This window comes from Panthera tigris, chromosome B2, assembly GCF_018350195.1.
Source record: "Panthera tigris isolate Pti1 chromosome B2, P.tigris_Pti1_mat1.1, whole genome shotgun sequence".
Classification (NCBI taxonomy): Eukaryota; Metazoa; Chordata; class Mammalia; order Carnivora; family Felidae; genus Panthera; species Panthera tigris.
This window is the reverse complement of record NC_056664.1, coordinates 114109027-114134055: the sequence shown is the minus strand read 5'-3', so window position 1 is coordinate 114134055 and position 25029 is coordinate 114109027. Positions and strand designations below refer to the sequence as shown.

Sequence of the window (25029 nt, the reverse complement as noted above, 5' to 3'; positions counted from 1 at the left end):
TCTTTGACAAAGCAGGAAAGAATATCCAATGGAATAAAGACAGTCTCTTCAGCAAGTGGTGCTGGGAAAACTGGACAGCGACATGCAGAAGAATGAAACTGGGCCACTTTCTTACACCATACACAAAAATAAACTCAAAATGGATGAAAGACCACAATGTAAGAGAGGAAGCCTTCAAAATCCTTGAGGAGAAAACAGGCAAAAACCACTTTGGTCTTGGCCACAGCAACTTCTTACTCAACATGTCTCCAGAGGCAAGGGAAACAAAATCAAAAATGAACTACTGGGACATGGGACATCATCAAAATAAAATCTTCTGCACAGTGAAGGAAACAATCAACAAAACTAAAAGGTAACTGACAGAATGGGAGAAGATATTTGCAAACGACATATCAGATAAAGGGTTAGTATCCAAAATCTATAAAGAACTTACCAAACTCAACACCCAAAAAACAAATAATCCAGTGAAGAAATCAGCAAAAGACATGAATAGACACTTCTCCAAAGAAGACATCCAGATGGCCAACCGACCCATGGAAAAATGCTCAACATCACTCATCATCAGGGAAATACAAATCAAGACCACAATGAGATACCACCTCACACCTGTCAGAATGGCTAACATTAACAATTCAGGCAACAACAGATGTTGGCGAGGATGTGGAGAAAGAAGATCTCTTTTGCATTGTTGGTGGGAATGCAGACTGGTGCAGCCACTCTGGAAAACAGTATGGAGGTGCCTCAAAAAACTAAAAATAGAACTACCCTACGACCCCGCAATTGCACTACTAGGCATTTTTCCAAGGGATACAGGTGTGCTGTTTCGAAGGGACACATGCACCCCCATATTTATAGCAGCACTATCAACAATAGCCAAAGTATGGAAAGAGTCCAGATGTCCATCGATGGATGAATGGGTAAAGAAGATGTGGTATATGTATACAATGGAGTATTACTCGGCAATCCAAAAGAATGAAATCTTGCCATTTGCAACTACGTGGATGGAACTGGAGGGTACTATGCTAAGTGAAATTAGTCAGTCAGAGAAAGACAAAAATCATATGACTTCACTCATATGAGGACTTTAAGAGACCAAACAGATGAACATAAGGGAAGGGAATCAAAAATAATATAAAAACAGGGAGGGGGACAAAACAAAAGAGACTCATAAATATGGAGAACAAACTGAGGGTTGCTGGAGGGGTTTTGGGAGGGGGGATGGGCTAAATGGGTAAGGGGCACTAAGGAATCTACTCCTGAAGTCATTGCTTCACTATATGCTAATTTGGATGTAAATTTTTAAAAATAAAAAACAAAACAAGTTAAAATTAAAAAATAAATAAATAAATAAATAAATAAATAAATAAATAAATAAAAAAGATATGCAGCAAATAAGCAACAATATGATCAAGAACTCAAAGATTTTAAAATTACTGTTTCTCACAAACTCATATTTTTCATATGTGATAGAAATCTTAAAATTTCCATTTTCAGAAAAAGCATACATTTTGAGATACTACTTTCAACACTGGTAATGAATTTTCTCTATTGTCATTTTCATTGGAATTGCACATTAATCAATTGAAAAGATTATAATTTTTATGATATTAATTTTACCTTTACATTAACTTAGTACATCTTTTTATTTAATTAGATTGTCTTTTTAAATATGAATAATTTTTTGTTTTCCCAAAAAGCTTATACATGCTTTATTAGATTTGTTCCTAAGTATTTGATATTTTTATGCTATTTTTAAAAGTATCTTCTTTTTAAGCACATTTTAAAAACGTTTTTACTTAAATTCCAGTTAGTGTACCGTGTAATTTTAGTTTCTGGTGTATATAATAGTGATTCAGCACTTCCATACAACACTCAGTGCTCATCACAGGTGCGCTCCTTAATGCCTATGACCCATTTAACCCAACCCTCCATCTACCTCCTTTCTGGTAGCAATCAGTTTATTCTGTCTAGTTAAGAGTCTATTTCTTGATTTGCCACTCTCTCCTTCCCCCGCCTCCCGCCTTTTGCTAATATGTTTTGTTTCTTAAATTTCACATGAGTGAAATCTTATGGTATTTGTCTTTCTCTGACCAACTTATTTCACTTAACATAATACTCCCTAGCTCCATCTATAAGCACATTTTCAAATTGTGTGTTGTTAGTGTATAGAATAGCAATAGACTTTTGTATAATAACCTTATATGCACACGTCTTGCTGTATTCTTCTATCATTTCCATTTTTTATTAGATGATTATATTATGTAAAAATAATGAATACAATTTTCTTCTTTCCAATCCTTTTGCCTTAAATTTATTTTTTTTTTCATCTTATTATACTGGTTAGGACTTCTGGTACAATATTGAATAAAAATAGTGATGATGGAATATTACTAAATTTGGAATAAATGAGAACATTCTCATCTTGATATAGTGTATCCACAAAAAATTATCTCACGAATGGTGAGATCATGACCTGAGCCGAAGTTGGAAACTTAAATGACTGAGCCACCCAGGTGCCCCAATAGAAAATATTATTTAAAAAGATATGTATCATTATACCTACAAAATAGGTAATATGTATCTCAATACACCAAATAAGAAATGCATACCTTTTTAAAGAAAATGATGAACTCTTATTCAGAAAAATTATATTAGGCCTATGTCAACTAATAGATTGATATTCACAAATGTTAATAGGAGGGCTCAGTATCTTAAACATTTTTCTAATGAATTAATAGAGAATTAATAGTTCAGAGAATGCCAATCAAAATCCCACAATTTGCTTTTTGAATTATAGCAGTTTGATTTTTGTATGTGAAGTGTGAGGGTCAAGAATAACCATGATACAGGGGCGCCTGGGTGGCTCCATTGGTTAAGCATCCAACTTCAGCTCAGGTCTTGATCTCATGGTCCATGAGTTCAAGCCCCACTTCCGGCTCTGTGCTGACAGCTCAGAGCCTGGAGCCTGCTTCGGATTCTGTATCTCCCTCTCTCTCTGCCCCTTCCCAATGTGTGCACTCCCTCAAAAATAAATAAACATTAAAAAAAAAAGAATAACCATGATTCAAAGTGAGTTAACATCTCTTATGAGATATTGATATTTAGACTTTATTTTTTAATGTTCATCCATTTTTGAGTGAGAGAGAGAGAGTTCTGTAATTAACATTGTATGTTAATTATACCGGAAATAAAAAATATATAATAAATATTCATGAGAAACGCTAGTTAAGTATACACGCTAAACTGTCAGAAATGATCGCCTTTGTGTTGGAAAATGATGTCATAATAATAATAATAATAATAACAGTACCTATTTTTACACATTAGGAAATCAATGTTCAGTGAGATTATGTAATTTTCCCAAGGTGACACAATGAATGTCAGCATCAGATTTGAACCTAGGCAAGGTGGCTCAGGAATGCATGCTGTTAGTTATCATACTATGTTTATAATATTCTTTTATTTTCACACCCAGCGTGGAGCTCAATGCTGGGCTTGAACTCATGACCCTGAGATCAGGACCTGAGCAGAGATCAAGAGTCAAACCCTTAACCAACTGAACCACCCAGACACCCCTATAATATTTTAGATTCCAATAATAATAGATGTCTTTTCTGTACTATCCACTTACTTTGTTGCTCTATTCCTATGTTACTGTATGCTATTTTATTTTTTATTTTTTATTTATTTTTTTAACTTTATTTTTTATTTTTAAAAATTTACATCCAAAATAGTTAGCATATAGTGAAGCAATGACTTCAGGAGTAGATTCCTTAGTGCCCCTTACCCATTTAGCCCATCCCCCCTCCCAAAACCCCTCCAGCAACACTCAGTTTGCTCTCCATATTTATGAGTCTCTTTTGTTTTGTCCCCCTCCCTGTTTTTATATCATTTTTGATTCCCTTCCCTTATGTTCATCTGTTTGGTCTCTTAAAGTCCTCATATGAGTGAAGTCATATGATTTTTGTCTTTCTCTGACTGACTAATTTCACTTAGCATAGTACCCTCCAGTTCCATCCACATAGTTGCAAATGGCAAGATTTCATTCTTTTGGATTGCCGAATAATACTCCATTGTATACATATACCACATCTTCTTTACCCATTCATCCATCGATGGACATCTGGACTCTTCCCATACTTTGGCTATTGTTGATAGTGCTGCTATAAATATGGGGGTGCATGTGTCCCTTCGAAACAGCACACCTGTATCCCTTGGATAAATGCCTAGTAGTGCAATTGCGGGGTCGTAGGGTAGTTCTATTTTTAGTTTTTTGAGGCACCTCCATACTGTTTTCCAGAGTGGCTGCACCAGCTTGCATTCCCAGCATATCCCTTTTATTTTAATTGAAGTATAGCTGGCATATGACATTTGATTAGTTTCAGGTGTATAGGATTAGTAATTTGACAATTACATACATGACAAAGTGCTCACTATGATAAAGTGTAGTTACCATCTGTACCATACAAAACTTTTACAATATCATTGACTATATTCTCAATATTGTACTTTTCATTCTGGTGACTTATTTATTTTATATCTAGAAGTTTATACCTCCCAATCCCCTTCACCTATTTTGCCTATTTCCCCATTTTACCCCCTCCTTCAACCAACAGTTTGTTCTATTTATGACTCAATTTCTGTTTCATTTGTTTTGTTTTTTAGATTCCATGTACAAATGAAATCATATGGTATTTTTCTTGCTCTGTCTGACTTATTTTACTCTGTGCTGAATCTTATATTTGACTACTTTGAATTTGCTCTCCAACCAGGAGAAGCAGGCATGAGTGGATCACATCAAATACTTCCATAGTCCTCTGGATTTAATTGGTTTAACCAAGGAGAGCCCCAGCAGAAGACCGGAGGCACAGAGGAGAGTCAGGTCATCATGAGCTGACTATGTCACCCAATAGAAAAATCACTGTTCTCCTCTTAAAAAAAAGGGGGGGAGGGGTGGGAGGAGCACCTGGGCGGCTCAGTTGGTTGAGCATCGACTCTTGATTTCAGCTCTGGTCATAATCCTAGTGTTGTGGGATTGGGCCCTGTGGTGTCAGGCTCCATGTTGAGTGTGGAACCTGCTTAAGATTCTCTCTCTCCCTCTGCCTGTCCCCCCAGCTCATGCTCTCTCTCTCTCAAAACAAAAAAGAAAAAGAAAAGAAAAAAAAGAAAAAGAAAGAAAAGAAAAAAAAAGAAAAAGAAAAAGAAAAAGAAAATCACTGTTCTCAAGTGGCATGCTCTACACAAACTTCTTTTTTTCTGGGTTCCAATGATCACTCTGTTCTCTTATCTTTTTAATACTATTGTCAATGGTAACTTGATTTTTTTTACAAAGTGTGTGGATAGCTCCACCCTGGTATTCAACCCCAAGTTACTGAAGTATCCATTATGGTTTCCCCTATATCCAATCTACATCTTATAAATAATCTCATTTAAATAAACCCCATTGAGTGAAGAATAAATCAAGTCAAAGCAATCTAGGCTCATCAGATAAAAGAATGCCCTGATTTTTGCATAGCATATTATAATATCCAAAACTTTAGTGACTAGACATTGAATAAAAACCTCACTGACATTTAAGAACAACAAAAAACTGGATACTAGAACATAAAATATAGGTGGGATTTTCCTTATTTTTCTATAACTGGATCAAATAAATGTTAAAATATTACTTTTGCAGCTTATTTAACAAATAGTCAGCATATAATAACATAAAAAAAGAGCAAATCCATTTACCATTAGTAGAATCTTTTCTCTATTATGTCTATGCAGAGGAAGACACTTAGATACTTTTTTTAGACAGCATGGGGGAAGGTAGGAAGTAGAAAAGAAAAACTTGAACTAAAATTTCCTAAGAAGTGTAAGGTAGTTTAGGATGCCATTCTTGTTGGTTTGGCGTAATGAGAATTAGCCTACCATATTTATATTAGGTCAGTTTAATTATTGATGAAGAAGGATTTAGGGGTGAGGTAAAGAGTTATTAAGACATTGTTATAAAAATGAATGATTTTGATATTAGGGGAAATTTAATGGTGATTTTAAATATGTATAGCATTTGCATAATAACTAGCAGACTTCTTAAAATTTTCCACTGAGATTAAGATTGACAATGTGGCTATGTTGAAATCAGACATCTGACAGCATTTTGGCTATGATGAGTGCCTAGACACTGGTTTGAATTACCAAGGGTGAATATTCATGAGCATTTATAGAAGTAATGCAATGGAATTTTGAGTATGCAATACCTAACTGCAAACTTACACAACAGCAAATGCATGAGTAACTAAAGCATTATTGTAGAGTAGCAATTTCTGCCACTCACAAAGCAGCCTGAATTATGAATTAAACTACTGAAATATGAATTAAACTACTAGTTTTTGGTCACAATGTTAAGTTACAACAAGCATATATTTACTTTGAGAAATTGTAGGCTAGAAATTAGACTAAACACAATATATAATATGGTGGATAATCTGTTTAGACAGAAAAATGTGAATCATGATGTTTACAATGCAAGGAGTCTAGGATTCATAAATCATTATCTGAAATGTAGTCCAGAGAACAAATGTGACTTGTGACTGCATACATATGTCAGTAAAGGTCAAGACAATAGCACATCTCCAAGGTAAAGTACTTTCTAAAAACAGAGGATGGATCTGAAAATATCACCTTTCTTCTGTCACTTGAAGCCTATGAATAAAAATCCAGCCCCTGTACTAACTATGTGCTAGAGATAATGAGAGAAACAAGAGTATTATTTGAAAACATTTACTACATTTACAATTAATTTTTAGTATAATTATAGTTAACATATAATATTACATTACCTTGGATGGACAATTATAATATAACCCAAGACTAACCAAGTGTCCTTAAGAAATTCAAGAATGGGAGAATTTGTGTAAACTAATGCAATAATATCCTGAAAATATGAACAACAATAATAGTTAACATTTAATGAGAGCTTACAGCGCCAGGCACATAGTAGTTATCACTTATAATTTGTTAGAATTAGTACATGTCCCATGCATTGTGATAATAATTACCTTCACCAGGACGCCTGGGTGGCTCAGTCAGTTAAGCATGCGACTTCGGCTCAGGTCATGATCTCATGGTCCATGAGTTCAAGCCCTTTGTCAGGCTCTGTGCTGACAGCTCAGATTTGGATTCTATGTCCCCCTCTTTCTCTGCCCCCTCCCCACTCATGCTCCATCTCTCTCTGTCAAAAATAAACATTAAAAAAATTTTAATGATATTATTTTATTTGTAAAGATTAATGTGAAAAAATATTTTTATCCAATTTATCCAGTTTGGTTGAATGATACCTGTGGATCTTGGTATTGCTTAAGGAAATTACAACTCAAGTTTGGGTACATAATGACAAATTGTCTACTATAAATTCCGAATAAATTGTGATTGTATTTTACTTTGCTTTTTTTCCCTTTATATTTAGTACCCTAGTTGAGGTCTGAACTATTCATTATAGATGTCACAGATACTGCATTTCCACTTTCAAAAAGTACTCAAAGGATTATATGGAAATTATCCTAATTCTTTTCAATATGCTGGAGCCTCGTTTCTTGTTTTAATCTTTGCATACTTAGCACCTTGGACAGTGCCCAGCACAAACTAAGCACTTCTCTACATGAGTGTTTTTGTCCTGATACTACATTTGTCTTATAGATGGCTGGAGATACTAATCACCAGGACTTGAACATCTTTTTATTTTGCTGTAATTATGTTACTTGTATGCAAACTACTCCTAAATTGTTTTTATTTTATTTTTAGTGCTAGATGTTATGCTCAGAAAATAAAATGTCTTATACTAAAATTCATGTTAGCATAAAAAATTATTAGTTCAATATATTGAGCTCCTGATACCTACAAAATCACATATGAATATGGGAAAATTTTAAAACAAAAAATACCCTTTCTAAAGCAGTGCTTACTTTTATTCTCCTTGAAGATGTGAATCACCAAGTTCACGATGGAATCCTTTGAGGTAGGAGGGAGACCTTCATGCCAACCTTCCCCCCCCCAAAAAAAAAACAGGAAAAGAATTTCTATTCGGACTTTAAAAAATATTACTGTGGAACAGTATGGATTAGTGTACATTGTAAAGACATATATTCTGAATTACCTCCTTTCCCCATGAATTGCCTTTAATCTCACATTTTATAAACACATTGGATGATTCCCGTTAATCACATGCACTACGGTAAAGATTATGGATGCTAGCAATTACGCCTTGTATTCACAGTTGAAATTAGAACTCAATAAAGGAGAGAAGGAAATGTACCGAGGACAAACCCGTCTGTAAACGATCTCTGTAAAGGGATATTTAGTCGGTTTGTACTAAATTGGTCGAGGCATCACAAGAGCCCTTTGTCTGTGGGACGGTGGGTCTGGCAACCATTATCTACTGGGGAAAGCGATGTGTGATGACTCCGCCCGGGGTGGGGGTGGGGAGGGTGCACCGCGTGGAGAGCTCTACCGGAATTAAAGTGAGCGAACAAAGAGAACTCCCAGCAGCCGTCCGCCAGCTCCTCGCAGCTGCATCAGGAGACGTCAGTCACGCCAGGAAGGCTGTTCGAATACGCCTCCCTGAGAAAAGAGCTCAAGTAAATAATTGATGGAGATTGATCGGTCCAGGACAAAGCTTTGCAGAAAACCAGTGCATCCGATTTCGAGCGGTTTTGGAATCTTCTGCCAAGTACGGGATATGAGAGCGCAGCACGGACTTTGAGCGCAGCCACGGATCTTCCATCTCGGGTGTGGCTCCGGCCTTCTTGTCTTCCTGCCACCTCCCCTACCATCCTCCGCCCCCGGCCCGTCCCCGCCTTCTTCTCTTTCCTCTTGAAAGTAGCCTCTCTTTGGTTACTTCTAAGCTATCCTCCCTTGCAATCCCGCCCTCTCTCCTGCCCAGTCCGGTGAGGTCAGCTCATGAATATCAGTGCACTTCCTGGGGAGCGTCTGGCACGGCTTGGTACCTCTCGTGTTCGCCTGCTCGGAGCCGCAGCTCCAACCGAGTCACGGGCCGCGGGAAGTAACCGGCTCTGGGGGCCGCCGAGTCTGCACGTTAACGCCATTGTTTGGAGAATTGGGTGTGGAACTGAGGCGAGACAGCCCAAAGTCGTGCTCAGCCAGAAAGTCGCATATAATACCACGAAGTTAAACTTTCCTTGTCTTTAAAAGGCATAAAAATAAACCCTGAGGTCGCCGGAAGAACAGAAGGAAACCGCTGTTCATTTGCATCAACTTCGAAACATCGCGTCTGCTGAGAAGTGAGCAGTTCTTCTGGATTTCTAAAAGGGTGGGGATGAGAGATGGGGTGGGTCGGTGGGCAGATAAAATTTGAGATTAAAATTGTTGGTTTGTGCTCATCCGGGGTTGCGTGGTCGGCTATTTCCACGGGGGAAGCCTTGAAGGGGCACAGCATCTTGTCACTTTGTGAGAACCACGTGACAGCGTGGTACCTTTGATTGTGGGAGACGAGTTCCTGGAACCTGAGCTTTCTCCTGGGTTAAAGCTGTCTGAGAACCGAGTTTAAACGTTGTCTGGTGGCTCTCAGCTCCGGAGTGATTATGCCTAATATAAAACAAAAATAAGGTTGCTTTGGCAATGTAACTTGTTTAGGTGGTCCATATTAGTGTGACCCATGACCATGAACTAAGCCAGATATTCTAGGAGCATGAGGCTCCAGAGAACATATAGAAAATAAGTTGGTGGATAACTTTTCTCCCCCTAATATCTTCTTTATTCACTATTATTTTTCAAATTGAGTTGGAAGGAGATCCTGAAAAAGAAAGACAGGTGGAGAAGGAAACTTCCAGTAATATTTCTTCATAAAATGAGGAGCTGATGCATGTTGACTAAGTTATGATACTTAAAATAGGCCATAACAGGAATAATGCTAGTAAAGTAACTGGCAAGCATCTCCTCTCCTCATCGGAGGAATTTTTTAAAGCAGAACTTTCTGCCTAGTCATACTCTTTTCAGTGTGTTAGAGAGAGACGATATTTCTAAGGAAAAAGCACCAAATTGACTAACTAGGTAGATGATCACTAGGGAGAAGAACCTCATAAAGCAATGGCTTGCTATTTCCCGGATTTTAAAAGCCAGTGATGGATTGATCTTGTAAAAAAAATATACAATAAGGGTTTATCTTACCACCATGAGTGAGGATGCACCAGGTTTCTGGGGTGCAGGGTCATTCTGTCTAAGAATTTGTCTCCATAGAAGGAACTGGGCACTTTAAAAGTACAACTTTATCTATGATATATAACATGTAATAAGATGCTTAAGAATGAAAATATTTTCTATTTAGCAATTACACTTAAAACCAAAATGACTCACAAAAACTATAAAATTCGGATAAATATAGATGTCATCACCTATAATTTAAGAAATTGTGCAGAGCCACCAATGAACCTTTCCAAAAGTATATATATTTTTAAATTATTTGCCAAAGCTTAAAGAAGAATACCTTTAGGGGTACTAATAACTACACCATATAGGTGATTCTCAATGCCATTACTTTCTTGAAACTGAAGTTGAGTTAAAGTCATTCATTACTTTTATTTTAGCTCTAGTCTAAAGGAAAATGGGTGCATTTCTCTAACCAAGAACAACATGAAGAGTTAAAGGTGTCTGAGAAAAGTACCACATATCCACGGAAAATTTTCTCTAGAAGCCTACATCATGACCCTTTTCCTCTAATTGAGAATAATAATTAAGTAAAACATTTTCTACTAAACTAGGCTTTAAAATACAGATTGAATAAGGAGGAAATCCAAAGTTAAAAAAGGGGATTCACCTTTAACATGTGGACACCTCCTTTTCCTTCTGAAGCTTTTGCCTGACTTTATCCCCTAACCTTTTTCTCCCCTAAATCTCTTCCTACCAATTCCTTTCTGATCCATATCTCAGCGTTGCCAGAACCTGCAACCATGAGAATGTTACATTAAGCTGCTTTCAGATCATCACCATTTTACTGAGATGGAATTAAATGGAGATGGCGCTTCCCTGGGCAAAATGAGAATTGACAATTCTTGCACCTGTTTCTGAAGTCGGGGTTTCTATTAAGTGCTTTTAAAATCTCATTATTTTCTAGGACTTCTCTTTTCTAGGGAAATCACCCTTTGCTCTGTAACAATGCAGACATGTTGTGTGCTTCCCTTCTTTTGTTTCTACCCCAGATTAGAAAGGAAGGTTGGAGGACTTGAGGAGGGAAGAGAATGAGAATGATTTGGTGATGGACCATTCTAAATCTCATCTGATAGATTCTTCCTAGACCGCCATGAGTCAGCCACCGACGGGGGGCGCTGCCCCTGCCACAGCTACAGCTTCTGCCGCCACCTCTGCCACTGAGGCTCGCCTGCACCCAGAGGGCAGCAGCAGAAAGCAGCAGCGTGCACAATCACCTGCTAGACTAAGGGACAATTCGGTCCGGCAGACAACTACGACCACCCGGTCCCCCGTGGGGACCGGCACTAAACTCAATTCTGTTCGACTGCAGCAGCTGCAGCAGCAGCAAGGCAACAAGACCGGGAGCCGCTCGGTGCCTCCGGCCAGCGCCCGCGGAGGCGGAGGCGGGGCGGAGAAGGCTGCGCCCCTGGCGCCCAAAGGGGCCGTGCCGGGAGCTGTCCATCTCGCGGCTGGTGCTGAAGCGGCCCCCGCGGCGACCCTGGCCCCGGTGGGCGGCAGGAGGCCTGGCCCGACGGAGGAGCCTCCCCGGGAGCTAGAGCCCGTGTCTGCTAAACTCGGGGAACCCCCTCCGCTAGGGGAAGGAGGAGGAGGGGGTGGGGAAGGAGGAGGAGCCGGCAGCGGCTCCGGGGAAAGGGAGGGGGGCGCTCCGCAGCCGCCGCCGCCGCCGCCGCCCAGGGGCTGGCGAGGGAAAGGCGTACGAGCTCAGCAGAGGGGCGGCAGCGGCGGGGAGGGGGCCTCCCCTTCACCATCCTCCTCTGCGGGCAAAACCCTAGGCCCCGGCAGCAGAAACTCCGGAAGCGGTGTTGTGGGGGGTGGCAGCGGTGGCGGAGGGAGCTACTGGAAGGAAGGATGTCTGCAGTCTGAGCTCATCCAGTTCCACCTCAAGAAAGAGCGGGCGGCAGCGGCGGCAGCCGCGGCTCAGATGCACACTAAGAACGGCGGCAGCAGCACCCGCAGCTCCCCGGTCTCTGGCGCCCCTGCCATTTGCGAGCCTCTTGCAGTCCCTTCCGTCTCCCCAATGGCGGCGGCAGCGGAGGGCCCCCAGCAGAGCGCAGAGGGCAGCGCAACTGGAGGGGGCATGCAGGCGGCGGCGCCTCCTTCGTCGCAGCCGCACCCGCAGCAGCTCCAGGAGCAGGAAGAAATGCAAGAGGAAATGGAGAAGCTCCGAGAGGAAAACGAGACTCTCAAGGTGAGAAGGGTGGGGGAACCCGGTTGGGGGAGGGGAGGTGTGGGCTTTGGAGGATTAGGGCGTGTCTCGCGAGGGTGAGAGGCTGTTAACATGTTAGGGAGCCTTAAAGAGGGAAGGGAACAGGAAATGAGAGGAGGGGGTTCCTAGGCCTTTTCCAGATTTAAAGCAGCCTAAGATCAGTAGCCTTAGGTTTAATTTAAATCCAAATGTGGTCCTTCGTTTCTCTAATTATCATGGGTTGTCCCACTTTTTCATGGAGAGAGGTTGAGTAGGAGAGCTGGGGAAGGCCCAAAGAAGGCCCGTTTTTATAGTTTCTTCTTCATGCAGCTCTGTCACTCCTGTCTTATGGAGAGGGGGCAATAAAACGGAGAATTTGGAGTTGGCATGGGGTGTACACTTTACATGTCCGAGTGCCGGGGGGCGAGGTTAATTTTGACCCGCGGCCTGTCACCGCTTCAGAACGAGATTGATGAGCTGAGGACCGAGATGGACGAGATGAGGGACACTTTCTTCGAGGAGGATGCCTGTCAACTGCAGGAAATGCGCCACGAGTTGGAGAGAGCCAACAAAAACTGCCGGATCCTGCAGTACCGCCTCCGCAAAGCCGAGCGCAAAAGACTCCGCTACGCACAGACAGGGGAAATCGACGGGGAGCTGTTGCGCAGCCTGGAGCAGGACCTCAAGGTCTGCAGCGCTGGGGCTGGGAGGCGCGGGGTAGGGGCAGCAAGTGGGGACCTCTTTGCTATGAAAGGCCTTCAGTGGTCATTGGCAAAGACACGGAGTTTCGCAGCGCTGACCACAAAGTATCAGGTTCCGGGCAGGGGAAGGGAAAGAACAGACCAGTGGGTCTGAGGGGTCTAGGGTGTGTGGAGTGCCTCGCGGAGAGCGAGCCCTGGGAGCTTTCTAGGGAGTCCCGGCGACTCTTCCAGAGACGGTGGCAGAGGGCGTCTCCCCTCCGCCCCCAGCAGAAACGCGGGTGTGGCAGAGCGCAGGCTCTGGCGTCGACCTGGCCTCCAGAGGCTGTCTTCCAAGTAAAGGCCAGTTGAAATCGAGAGCAGCGAGATGTAGACTCCTGCGGAGAGAGGAATTAAAGCCCAGAATAGGAACAGCATTGGGACGATATCGGAGTTAAGGTTTCTCTCCGCAAAGTCTCCCTAACCTCCTTCCTTTCTGTACTCACCACTTTGCTAACTCCCTGAAAAGAAATCTGTCCCACTTGCTGCCCCTTTTGGAGAAGTAAAGAGTGCAGTAAGTGAAAGAACCTCGTTTTTAATGTGAAGTTGTTCCTTTAGAATTTCCCCCAGTGGAGAAATTTTAACCTTGAAATAAGTTTTGTAAGTAGATGAGGTCTGTTCAGTTCAGTTTGACTGTAGGCAGATCCATTGACAATGCAAACCCAATGTTATCTTCATAACCTTGGACCACCAAACATAATTTTAATTATGTTAACCTCATCAATATATAAAAATCAAGTGTAATTTTCCTATGTTTTAAAGAAAGATGTGAGAAAACATTTAATGAAAGTCATTGTATTATTTCTTTTTGTTTTTTCTTTTTCTTCTCCTATCATTTGTTGAGTGCTCACTATGTCCCAAGCAGGGTGGGAAGCATTGTTATATACATTAACATTTAGTTATCTATCTAAATGTTAGCTCAAGATTTAAAAAAAAAAAAAAGCACCCATGAGGTTAGGATTAGTAATCCTATCATCATCTTATATGGTAGCTGAACCTTTTACAGAGGTTATAAGTGCCCAGTCCTTACCCATGGATATAGGCTAGTAGGTGGCCAAGCTGTCTCCTCACCCAGTATAAAACCACAGTCTATGTCCTGAGCCACTACATCATACTACACCATAGGGTTTTGTTCCAAACCCTAAATTTCCAAGATAATCTCAAAACAAAAGGCAAAAATGTACACTGTAATCAAAAAACAAAAACAAAAACTTAATCTCAAGGACTGACATATTTCTTAAAAGTAAGCACCTGACATTATAGGATTAAAATTCAGGCCCCACTCCTACTAGAAAACTTTGTTTTCTAGTTTTTTAAAAAAACTCCTTAATGTTTACTCATTTTTGAGAGAGAGAGAAAGAGCAGGGGAGGTGCAGAGAGAGAGGAATACACAGAATCCAAAGCAGGCTCCAGACTCTGAGCTGTCAGCCCAGAGCCCCCCACTCGGGGCTCAAACTCAGGGACTGCGAGATCATGACTTGAGCTGAAGTCAGACACTTAACTGACTAAACCACCCAGGCACCCCCGTTTTCCAGTATTTAAAATGAGTGATAATGGAAACATCTTGTTTTGTTGTAGAATTAGAGGAGATATGTGAAATTTCTATACACATGATAAAGCATGATTGAACATCTATTACCATGGTGTAGTGTAGAGGTTGAGGAAACAGAGTGGAGAGCCAGACTACTTGACCACTTGTTAGCTGTGTGACCTTGAGCGTATTACTTCACGTCTCTGAGACTCACTTTCCTCACCTGTGAAATAGGAATAATAATAGTACTTATCTCATGGGATTGTTGTGAGGGTTAAATAATTTATATATGTGAATGACTTATATGTAAAGCATCTGGAAAGATGCCTGGTATAGCATAGAAACTATTTGTGTATTGGCTTTTAGTACTTTTAATGTGAGTATAAGTTTAGCTCACTTATTGTACTGTCTTTAACTATATTTTATTGTTAAAACTCTTCAATTTAGGTTGCAAAGGATGTATCTGTGAGACTTCACCATGAATTGGAAAATGTAGAAGAAAAGCGAACCACAACAGAAGATGAAAACGAAAAACTGAGGCAACAGCTTATAGAAGTTGAGATTGCAAAACAAGCTTTACAGAATGAACTGGAAAAAATGAAGGAGGTTAGTATTTGATTATCTCATGGTATGCAACATATATATTTAGCTCTTTTTTTTTTTAAGTTTATTTAATTTTGAGAGGGGGAGAGAGAAAATGTGAGCAGGGGAGGGGGAAGGATCCATGAGATCATGACCTGACCCAAAATCAAGAGTGGGACGCCTAACCAACTGAGCCACCCAGGTGCCCCCATATATATGTAGTTCTTTACAAAAGAATCCCCAGGACTAAAATGACTGTTAAAATAATTCTGTTTTTTAATGATTATAGAACAGTTCATTGTTCTCACCCAATATGCTAACAGATACATGATTTCATACTAATTAATAATTAGCAAAGGAAAACTGACCTCAGGCCTGCCTTTTGTGTGAAATATATGAGCTCTGACTGTGGTTTCATCCTGTCATCCAAATTTGTGTTAAAGAAATTACACAGCTATACCAGACACACAGGATGTCAAAAGTATGAAGGACTAAGCCTTGTGGCAGTTGAGAGGAAGAACTGGTCCTGTGATTATTAATGAGTTCATAGAACCACAGACTTTTGGGGTAAAAAGACCATAAAAAACCATTGAATCAAATTGAGTCAAATCATTGCTTCCATCCTCTTTATAACAAAGCCCCCAAATGATCTAATGCTTAAAACATCTCTTGCGACTAACCTTTAAGATCTTTTGCAGTATCCAATTCTGTCACAGCGTATCTCTGTTTAAAGGTTTTCTGTTTTGAGTTGAAATCTATTTCATTGTAACCTTAGCCAATTCATCTTAGTTCTTTCTCTTTGGTATAGAAGAGTCAAGAGTTCTCTTCCACATTAGGTATTTGAAGTTTCTACCATGTTTCTCCTAGATCTTCTCAAAGAACAAAACTAGTATCAAAGGAAATAAATCGGAGGAGAAAAGACACAGAAAAGATTTATCAAGAAGTAATTAGCTTTGTGATTAGTAGCAATTTGAATTAAAATAATATTATTTGAAAACCATCTGAGAATGCAGTGCATTTGTGGAAGCTATTATTGAGCATTAGCTGATACACATGTGGTCCTCTGGACATTTTCCTCTGCTTAACTGTGCAGAATTTAAATGAAAATCCGAATCTTTCCATGGACTAAATGAGATATTGCACCTTTCATTGTTATGCTTATGTCAAAATGGTATAAATATATATTTACCATGTAACAGTGAAAATAAGTCTGCTTAAGGTGTCAAGGGCACGCCTGCGTGGCTCAGTCGGTTAAATGACATACTCTTGATCATCTTGGCTAAAGCCATGATCTCACGGGTTTGTGGGATCGAGTCCTGAGTCAGACTCTGTGCTGACAGTGAGAAGCCTGCTTGAGATTCTCTCTCTCCCTCTCTCACTGCCCCTTCTTTCCCCATCTCTCTCTCTAAAGACATAAACTTAAATAAAATATGTCAGGAATTTGTAGAAGATGGTTTCAGTGGGGTAAACTATTTTACGATCTAAGTTTCTACTTGTTATATTATCCTGATTTTAAACATTTTTTAACATGACAAATTAAGGGAAAACTATTTTAATGATATATAATTCTTGGTTAATGCCTAAGGATGGCTGTATGCTCCAGTATGGACACTGGGAGCCATGTGACTATCTTCACCAATAACCAATGGGGCGATTTTAAAAGGTTTCTAACTTGCCTCAGTTTATTCAGTTGTAAAATGTTGTTTTAATGATTCTCAACATCTCCTGAAGCTATCATGACTTTTATCATCAAATCCAGGACATTATCTTTAAAGCGTAGCATAGATTTTTTTTTCCTGAAGTTAAGAGATCAAATATGAAATTATATATGTACAAGTATATGTTTCTTAAACAATAATGTAGAGTTGAAGTGTGTCAAAAAATGAAAGTTTAATTTGCAGGAAAAAAAATGAAGTAGGTGACTATGTGAGTTTGCTAGGGCTACTGTAACAAAACACCACGACACGTTGTGTGGTATAAACAATAGAAATTTGTTTTCCTCACTGTTTTGGAAGCTGAAAGTCCAAAATCAAGGTGTAGGTAGGGTTTACTCCTTCTGAAGGCTGTGTGGAAAGGATCTGTTCCAGGCCTGTCTCCTTGTAGATGGTCATCTTTATGTTCACACTGCATTCTCCCTATATCTATGTCCAAATTTCCCTTTTCTGGACGCCAGTCGTTGTAGATTATGGCCTACCTAATTTTAGGTTGTACATTGTAGATTGATTGCTTCTGTAAAACTCTGTCTCCAAATAAGGTCACATTCTGATATACTTAGGGTTACAGCTTCAGCATGTGAATTGAGGAGATACAATTCAACCACAGCAATTAAACAAAGGAAAGAGAAAATTCTTTCTTCTTATAGGAAAGCAACGAGAAAGTTCATTGTCAGTTCCATTAGGCTTCAAGTCAGAACAAACTTCATTTGATTACTAAGTATAAAAGAGAAATACTTTGTGATTTGATATCATGTAAATGGTTTTTAGTGAAGATCTGGAAAGTTGGATTTAAGAATGGTATAAGAGCTTTCTGATTTTATTCCGCTTCCAGAAAAGGGGGAAATGCCTATAGACTGCTGTCCATTAGCCAGACAGATGGGACCTCTTCCATTGTAAATAAAGCCAAAATAATCTGGCTACCAAGGAGAAGGACTGGAACCTGAGAATGTCCTCAGGAAAATCATTATAAAAATACATTTCCTTGATTCTGTTCCCTACGCTCTTCCCTATAACTATTTCCTCCTTCAGGGCTCTAACTCCGATTTGGGAAAACAGTCTTACAGCACCAAGCAATGTGGGTATAAGTTCATGCCAAAAAGGAAACTCACATTCTCTTGGAGTCATAAAAGCCAAACTCCAATCCCTAATTGGAAACTACAACAATAAAAGTATAAGGAATGTAGGAACATATATTCGGGATATCAGCATTTAAAGTAACCTTTTATTAAAAAAATGGGCTCTACCAAAGCATAAGAGACTATTGAAAACTGAGAACAAACTGAGGGTTGATGGGGGGTGGGAGGGAGGGGAGGGTGGGTGATGGGTATTGAGGAGGACACCTTTTGGGATGAGCACTGGGTGTTGTATGGAAATAATTTGACAGTAAATTTCATACATTAAAAAAATAAATTAATTAATTAATTAATTAAAAAAAAAAAAAGATGGGCTCTAAACTAGCATTCCCAGTTTGAGAAGGTGGGTGGCAGTCAGGAAAACATAGAAACAGAGAGGAAGGACAAGAGAGTGGAAGATAAATATCTGGGGGATTCTAAATGTAATAAAGGAAAAATGGAAAGTATCCTGGCAGGAAAGTTCTGTAATCATTTATCTGAGGTTGACATTCATAGTGTCTAGAAAAGTGTCAGGAAAGAAAAGGTAGTTTTATTTGGATATCAAAAATGTTTCATTAAAATGAGATGTTTGTAACGGTAACTTTGTTATCTGCCAAGAAGATGAATATTGAAACTGAGTTTCAGTAATAAGTGGCTCACTTTGTGGGGTAGGAGGTGTGAGTTTGAAGCCTAACTTGGCCTTGTATAACTGTGACAGCTTCAGTTAATCATCTGCTTCCTTGGTTGTAAAATGAAAACATATTCAAGTCCTTGGATAGGGTTAACCACACAACTGTCATCCCTTTGTGGCATTCTAATCAGTGGAGAGAATAGAATCAGGCCAAGCTTTGCATTATGAAGAAAAGACAAAAGTTATGGAGTAAATTATAAAATGGTAAGTAGGATATACTTAAGAGAAGCAATCCTCTAACTCCCAGTTTTTAGTTTCTTATATGGAGTCATATAGATGTTGAACTGCGCAATTGGGACCAATAGGCCATCTGCTGGAGTTTGGAAACCATTTACTAAGAGTTTAATTGGCTTCAAGGGTTTTGACCAATTGCTCTCAAGGCTAGTGGTTGCACAAGGTCCTGTGCACCTGCTCACATCCATCTGCTTATCTTCTTCCTCTGAGAGTATGGAGTAGGCACTGGGGGGTAAGAAGAGTTGTGTAGAGGCAGGATAGACATAATTAGTTGAGTCTACTGCAACTCATTGCTTGCATTGAAACAGTTGGTTGTCTGCCAACTGCAAACAAGAGGGACCTCTTAGGATGCTGCCTTAGAATCTTAATGGTATTTTCATCCGATTACAAAACATTGATTGCTACTAGCTCTATGCTTTCTTGCAGTAGAAAAATGCCTTTTTTTTATATAACCTGGCAAAAATGATGGTCTTTCAGCATCACAAACACTCAGAGACTGGTTTTTGCAAAAGTTTTTTCATGGAAACTATGAATAGCTTGCAGTTTGAATTCCTGGACAGGTTAATGTACAAATAGCATAAAGTGAGGAAGGATATGGAGAAAGCTCTGTGTGGCATGGGTCTCTGCTACAGTTAATGGGAGGTCACTGTCCTTCATGAAGTCCTTCTGCTGTAGGAAGAAACTTTGCTTTGAGAGCTTTGAAACACTGTTCTCTTCAGAAGGGAGGGGTCTTCTCACGTCACCTTTAAGATCTGACACTTGGAAAAGCATTGATGACAGACATTTGAGGGAAAAAATAACCAGTAGAGACCTTTGAAGATGGAAAGGAAGGAAGACTAACTGAGATAATGATGACAAATGTTTATTTGATCTTTTTACTTTAAGAATCTATACTCTTTGTAATGTTTTGTCCCTTAACCTCATGCAAGTCTTAAAATAATCTTCTTAACTTTTCCTGGTCTTTGCTCTAGAGGGCTCTTAACTTGCCTACTGCAATAGCACTATCTATCTTGGGACGTTTATTTTCTGTGCACTTGGTTAATATATCCTATCTATTACAATGAACTCTCATTCTAGAACACAAAAATAATTGGTACCATAAATTTCAACAGTAGCCTCTCTCTCTCTCTCTCTTTTTGAAAAGAATATGTCTGCTCAGACTCTCTTTACGGACAGAACACTTTAATAAACAAATGCTTGTCTTGCACATTTACCATTGCCTATTTATTTTCTTATATAAAATAATGAATTGAGTATAACTTTACTTGGTTTTGATAGGGCATGTTTATCTAAGTTATAAAGTGCAAAAAAAAAAAAAAACCTGGGTGATAAATCAGCAAAGATGCAGCCCTTTAAGGGGGAATTTCTTTGGCATTCAAATATTTTTCCCCTGGTTCTGTGAGTTATAATTTGAAAAATAGAAGAACAGTCATTGACCTTTTTAAATGAAATTACCATAAATATTTTTAAATGTGTCAATTAAACACTATTACTTTAGTCACATCTTTTCAGAGGTGGTAGTTTGTTGAATAACACAGGAATGAATAATACAGACTAACTTAAAAGCAAAAAATAATATGCCAGGTAAACAGAGGAAAGTTCGTTTTCCAGGTTACTGTATGTCGTGACTGTATTTTCAAAGTCGTATTTATTTAGGAATCATAAACTCCGTTGGATTTTTTTTTCATGAAATTGCATATGCAGCTGTATGCACAGTGAAGTGATTCCCAGGACTCGGTCCTATGTAAATGGCTCTTTTCTCTCACCCAGATGCCAGGCTCCCAGCAAAAGCAAAGTAGTATACACAGATAAGAAAATCAATGTTGGTGGAGTATTTTGTGAAACATACAGAACTTTTATTGTAAACTTCAAATTTCTGTATATTTATGTGAAGAGCACAAGGGCTTCAAAGCTTGGAAAGTAAAGGTTCTTCCTACAGCGAGTTTGTGTGTTGGCTAGAATTTTGCACTTCATATTCTTGAAACAGTAGGGCACTGTATGAATATAAATCTTACCTAATTAGGCATCTCCTTTTGGTTACGTATTAGGTTCCCATTTCAAATATCTATTAATTTCAATGTTTGCAATGGCATGGCTTCACAGAAAATGTTCAATAAATGCATGTTGAAATGTTTGTTGCATTTGCTGATAAACCATATTGATGAGAGCTAAGTCTCCAGCCGTGGACTCTGCCAGTTTAACAGGGGTCCTGGGGCTCTAGGCTGGACTTTGAGTGATCTGCATGTAAGAGATGAGCAGCTTATGTATGTTTAAATATCTCCATGGGGCTACTTTACCTACACAGGTATTAAAGAGTTGTTTACCTCTCTGACTTCTTTCCCCCACCTACCTTAAAAAGGAATTTGAAATGGTTCTCAAAAAATCATAACTGTTGCAATCAGGGTTTAAAATTTTGCTCAAGTAAGAATTCTGGGAAGATGAGGAAACTCTTACTCCAAGAGGTATGCATTGCTGGGAAACAGCTCTGAGTTTAAGAGCAATCAAGGCAGGGAGAGAGATATTGAAAGTAATTCTTTCCTAACTGTGACTGGATATGGAGGCAATACCAAGTTTCATAGCAGGTCTTCAGAGCAATCATGAACAAAATTAATCATAAACAGACCTCACAGGACAACCAGTGGATGGCTGAGCCTTCATAACAACTGTCAATTTTCATTTATAGAATCAATAAACTAAGAATTATAGTTTTGCAGAAAATAAAATTTAGACATCTTGTCATTAGCTGTGAATTTGAGTGTGGCTTGTTAGAAAGCACATATGTCATGAAGTCTAGAAACTGACTTTGAAGCCCACTTCCCATACCCTGTGACTTTGAGCAAATATCTTGAAATTTATAGGCTTCGGTTTCTTTTTTCATAAATGTTGAACAAGAACTATGGCTCAGAAACAAGGCTTTTTTTGTGGGGCTTAGTATAATACAAACACGCTACAAAGGAGCTCCAGCCTCACCCTGCTTCCATAACTAGAGATCTCTTGATACTGGTATCTCTTAGAAACTTCTAGTCCTCTACCATGCTTCTCCCAAACCCCAGTAATTCCCCAGAAACAACAAGTCTTCCCTAAAACAAGGTCTTATAGGTTTCTCAGGATGGGGGATGATTACAGGGGCTCAAAAACGACGGTACAACTCTGACACCCTAGACCTCAGCTCTGCATCTGACTTCTGTATCCTTTGGTGAGACAATATGAAATGCCGCTTTAGAGAGTAAGAGAAGGCTGCAGGTCTTGTCATTCCCAAACTATTTGCTTTAAATCTTCAGTGTTGGGATAGTCAATTTAGCAGTTAATTTGACTGGAGAACTAAGGAAAATTACCCCAGGGCCGCCGCTACCATTGATGAGTGCCAATCACTGTGCCAGATATTGTAGGTATAGTTATGTTGCTAATAGTTTCATTTTAGAGATAAACACTCAAAGCTCAACAAGGCTAATAGCACTAGTAAGCTGGCACGGTCCATACTGATCCCCCTGCCTCCAAGCCCATGGTCTCCATCGGCTAGTGCTGCACAACTGCACTATTGGGACTCAGAGTCCCCTCCGCATAGCCACTTCTATCGTCCTGACCCACAAATGACATGCCTTCTTTAGAGACCTCAATTCTCCTAGAATCTCTAAGTCCTGAATCTCTAGCACACATTTAGAAAATGCATGGAGCAAGGACTTCCAAGGTATCTAAAGGGAAACTCTATTTTATCCGAAAGAAAGGAAGTCTTTGGAGAGAACAAAGAAACTGGGACCATAGGTCTAAAAAATGTGTTTTCAGGTCTGTTGATGCTGTCTCTTCTTTTTATAGACTTAATACATGTGTTATTTCAGATAAGTCACTTAATAGCTGACTCTCAATTTAATCACCTCTTAAAGGGAAATAAATTTTTTCCCTAGGCAACCCATTCACAAGGACAACAGAAGATAATATGTGTGGCGTGCTTTATAAACCGTAAGGTCGTGTGGACATCAGATGTTCTTGTTATCACATAGTTCTAGATGAGCCGATTAAAACTTAACTCTGCGAGAGAATGTTTAAATCCATGAGAGTGAAATTTTGGATTTACCCAAGAGTCTAATTCTTTTACAGTGGGCTTAGAAACACTTTTCCTTTCTCTTTCCCCATGAATGTGTATGACCGTGAAGTTCCCCTTTATAGGTCACTTCACTGTAGAGCCATTCTAACTTCTATGTATCCTGTTCTGTCTTCCACAAAACATGTCCTTAGTCCTTACTGCTTCACCATCCAGGACCTTACATTTGCAGGGGTCTCAAGGGAGGTGCAAACAATGCAGTTACACTGTCTGCCCCTGCACTCGCCAACGGGACTGACCACTGATTTGTCTGGATAAATGCCTCTCCTACCTTTGCTGCTCTATAAATATTTTTCTTACAGAGAAACATCTTAGCAGAGAGAGGAGGGCTATTGTATTCAGGTTCAAGATACTTTAGATTGCTTTGTGTGTTTTAGTGACTCCAACAGCTAAATTCTATGCTCTCTGAATTTAAGAACTGTATTTCTATTTAATTCACACACAAAGACTGTTATAGATAGAAAAACTGTAAATGCTTGGCCAAGAGAAGAGGTGTTTAGGAAGATATGATTGCTGTCGAGGAGCTCGTCTTTAGCTCTTAAATTAGAATTTACTCGGTTCCTTTGTTTTCCAATACTTGTGTTACATTGGAGTAAATATACCATGCAATTTTGCTGTATATTAGGAAGTATTTTCCAAATTGAAAATTCAGTTATATCTTGAAGATTTTAGACTTCATTGCATTTTAATGGAAATACAATCACTTATTTGATGTCTCCATTCTAATTCCATTTTTACATTTCAGGGTCAGTTAAACTGATCTTTATCCAGATGGTAAATGACATTTGAAGATGACATTTAAAGATGTCATTTAGCTTCTCTCCTGACATTTTCCATTTTATACTTATATATTTCACTTAATGGGGTCATTTATATTCAGCGTGATTCAACTCAGAACTGCTTAAAATTAAAAATTCAAAGTATTCTATATTCATCTGCTGGCTAGCTCAGTTATTTCCAATTTGTCTAGCCAATTAATCATGGTGGTAAGTGGTTAATAAAATTAACTACATTATTTTTTCTTTCCTTCACAAAGTAAGCGTTCTTACCATTACATTGGCCAGCAACCTTGAATAATAGCAGAAATAACTAGACAGCCCAATTGATTACTGTATTCAAGTGCATAATGAGTGGCTAATATGTTGGTATGTGGTTGTATCCACCACGCCCTCGCATATAGAAGAAAAGATTTTCATTGAACTTTATCAAATGGTAGCCACCTGTGTGTATTCAAGACGATCTGTTTTATGTAAAGTATTGTTTTTCAAGGATAAAATACAGCTTTCAGGTTCATTTCTTTAGAGACATGGCTACATTTAAAATAGAATAATTATGTTCTACAATGATTTGGAAGGTAGTTATTCTGTTTTTACTTCCACTAGTATTAACCCTAAGGGTTTTTTGAGGTTGGTTTTTTTTTTTTTTTTTTTTTTGGTAATACATGTATGATTCTCAATTTTCTCAACTACTAAAATCAAGAATAAAATAAGGAATTAAGAGTTATTTCAGTTAGCCCAACCCCTTGGATTACTGTCTGATCTTTGTTAGCATAAGATTATAAGATAAGATCGTTACTATTATTTATTGTTACAGTATATAGTTTGAATTTAAAGAATGTCTTTTGCTTCATATGTAATTCAAACAATATACATTCAGTTTCAATACTTAACTATCAATGATTTTAAACTACAACTAAATTTCTGAAACCTCAGTTTTAAATAATCTTTAATTGATTAGGTAATGACCTTGAATTTTTTTTAAAACAGGAAAAGTTTGTAGAGGTTATACTTTTTCTGAGTTTTTGTACTTTTGAAAAGAGCCTTTGTGCTTTTGACCTCACACAGGAATGACAAGATGGCATTACTGAGTCAAATTTTTTTCTTTTCACATCATATGCTCTGCTCCATTATCTTCTGGCATTTGTTTTGGAGTGAAGA

General features: G+C 38.9%; 1 protein-coding gene across 3 annotated transcripts in view; it reads left to right on the top strand.

The window, feature by feature from the left end:
- Window positions 1-8482: 8482 nt before the first annotated feature.
- Window positions 8483-25029, top strand: part of SOGA3 (SOGA family member 3) — a 62388-nt gene continuing 45841 nt past the window's right edge. For all 3 annotated transcript variants that reach the window (XM_042987138.1, XM_042987139.1, XM_042987137.1), the window contains exons 1-4: window positions 8483-9281; window positions 11196-12394; window positions 12854-13078; window positions 15107-15265. In XM_042987138.1, the coding sequence (XP_042843072.1) occupies window positions 11297-12394; window positions 12854-13078; window positions 15107-15265 (1482 nt within the window). In that variant the 5' untranslated portion in view covers window positions 8483-9281; window positions 11196-11296. The remainder of the gene's footprint in view (window positions 9282-11195; window positions 12395-12853; window positions 13079-15106; window positions 15266-25029) is intronic.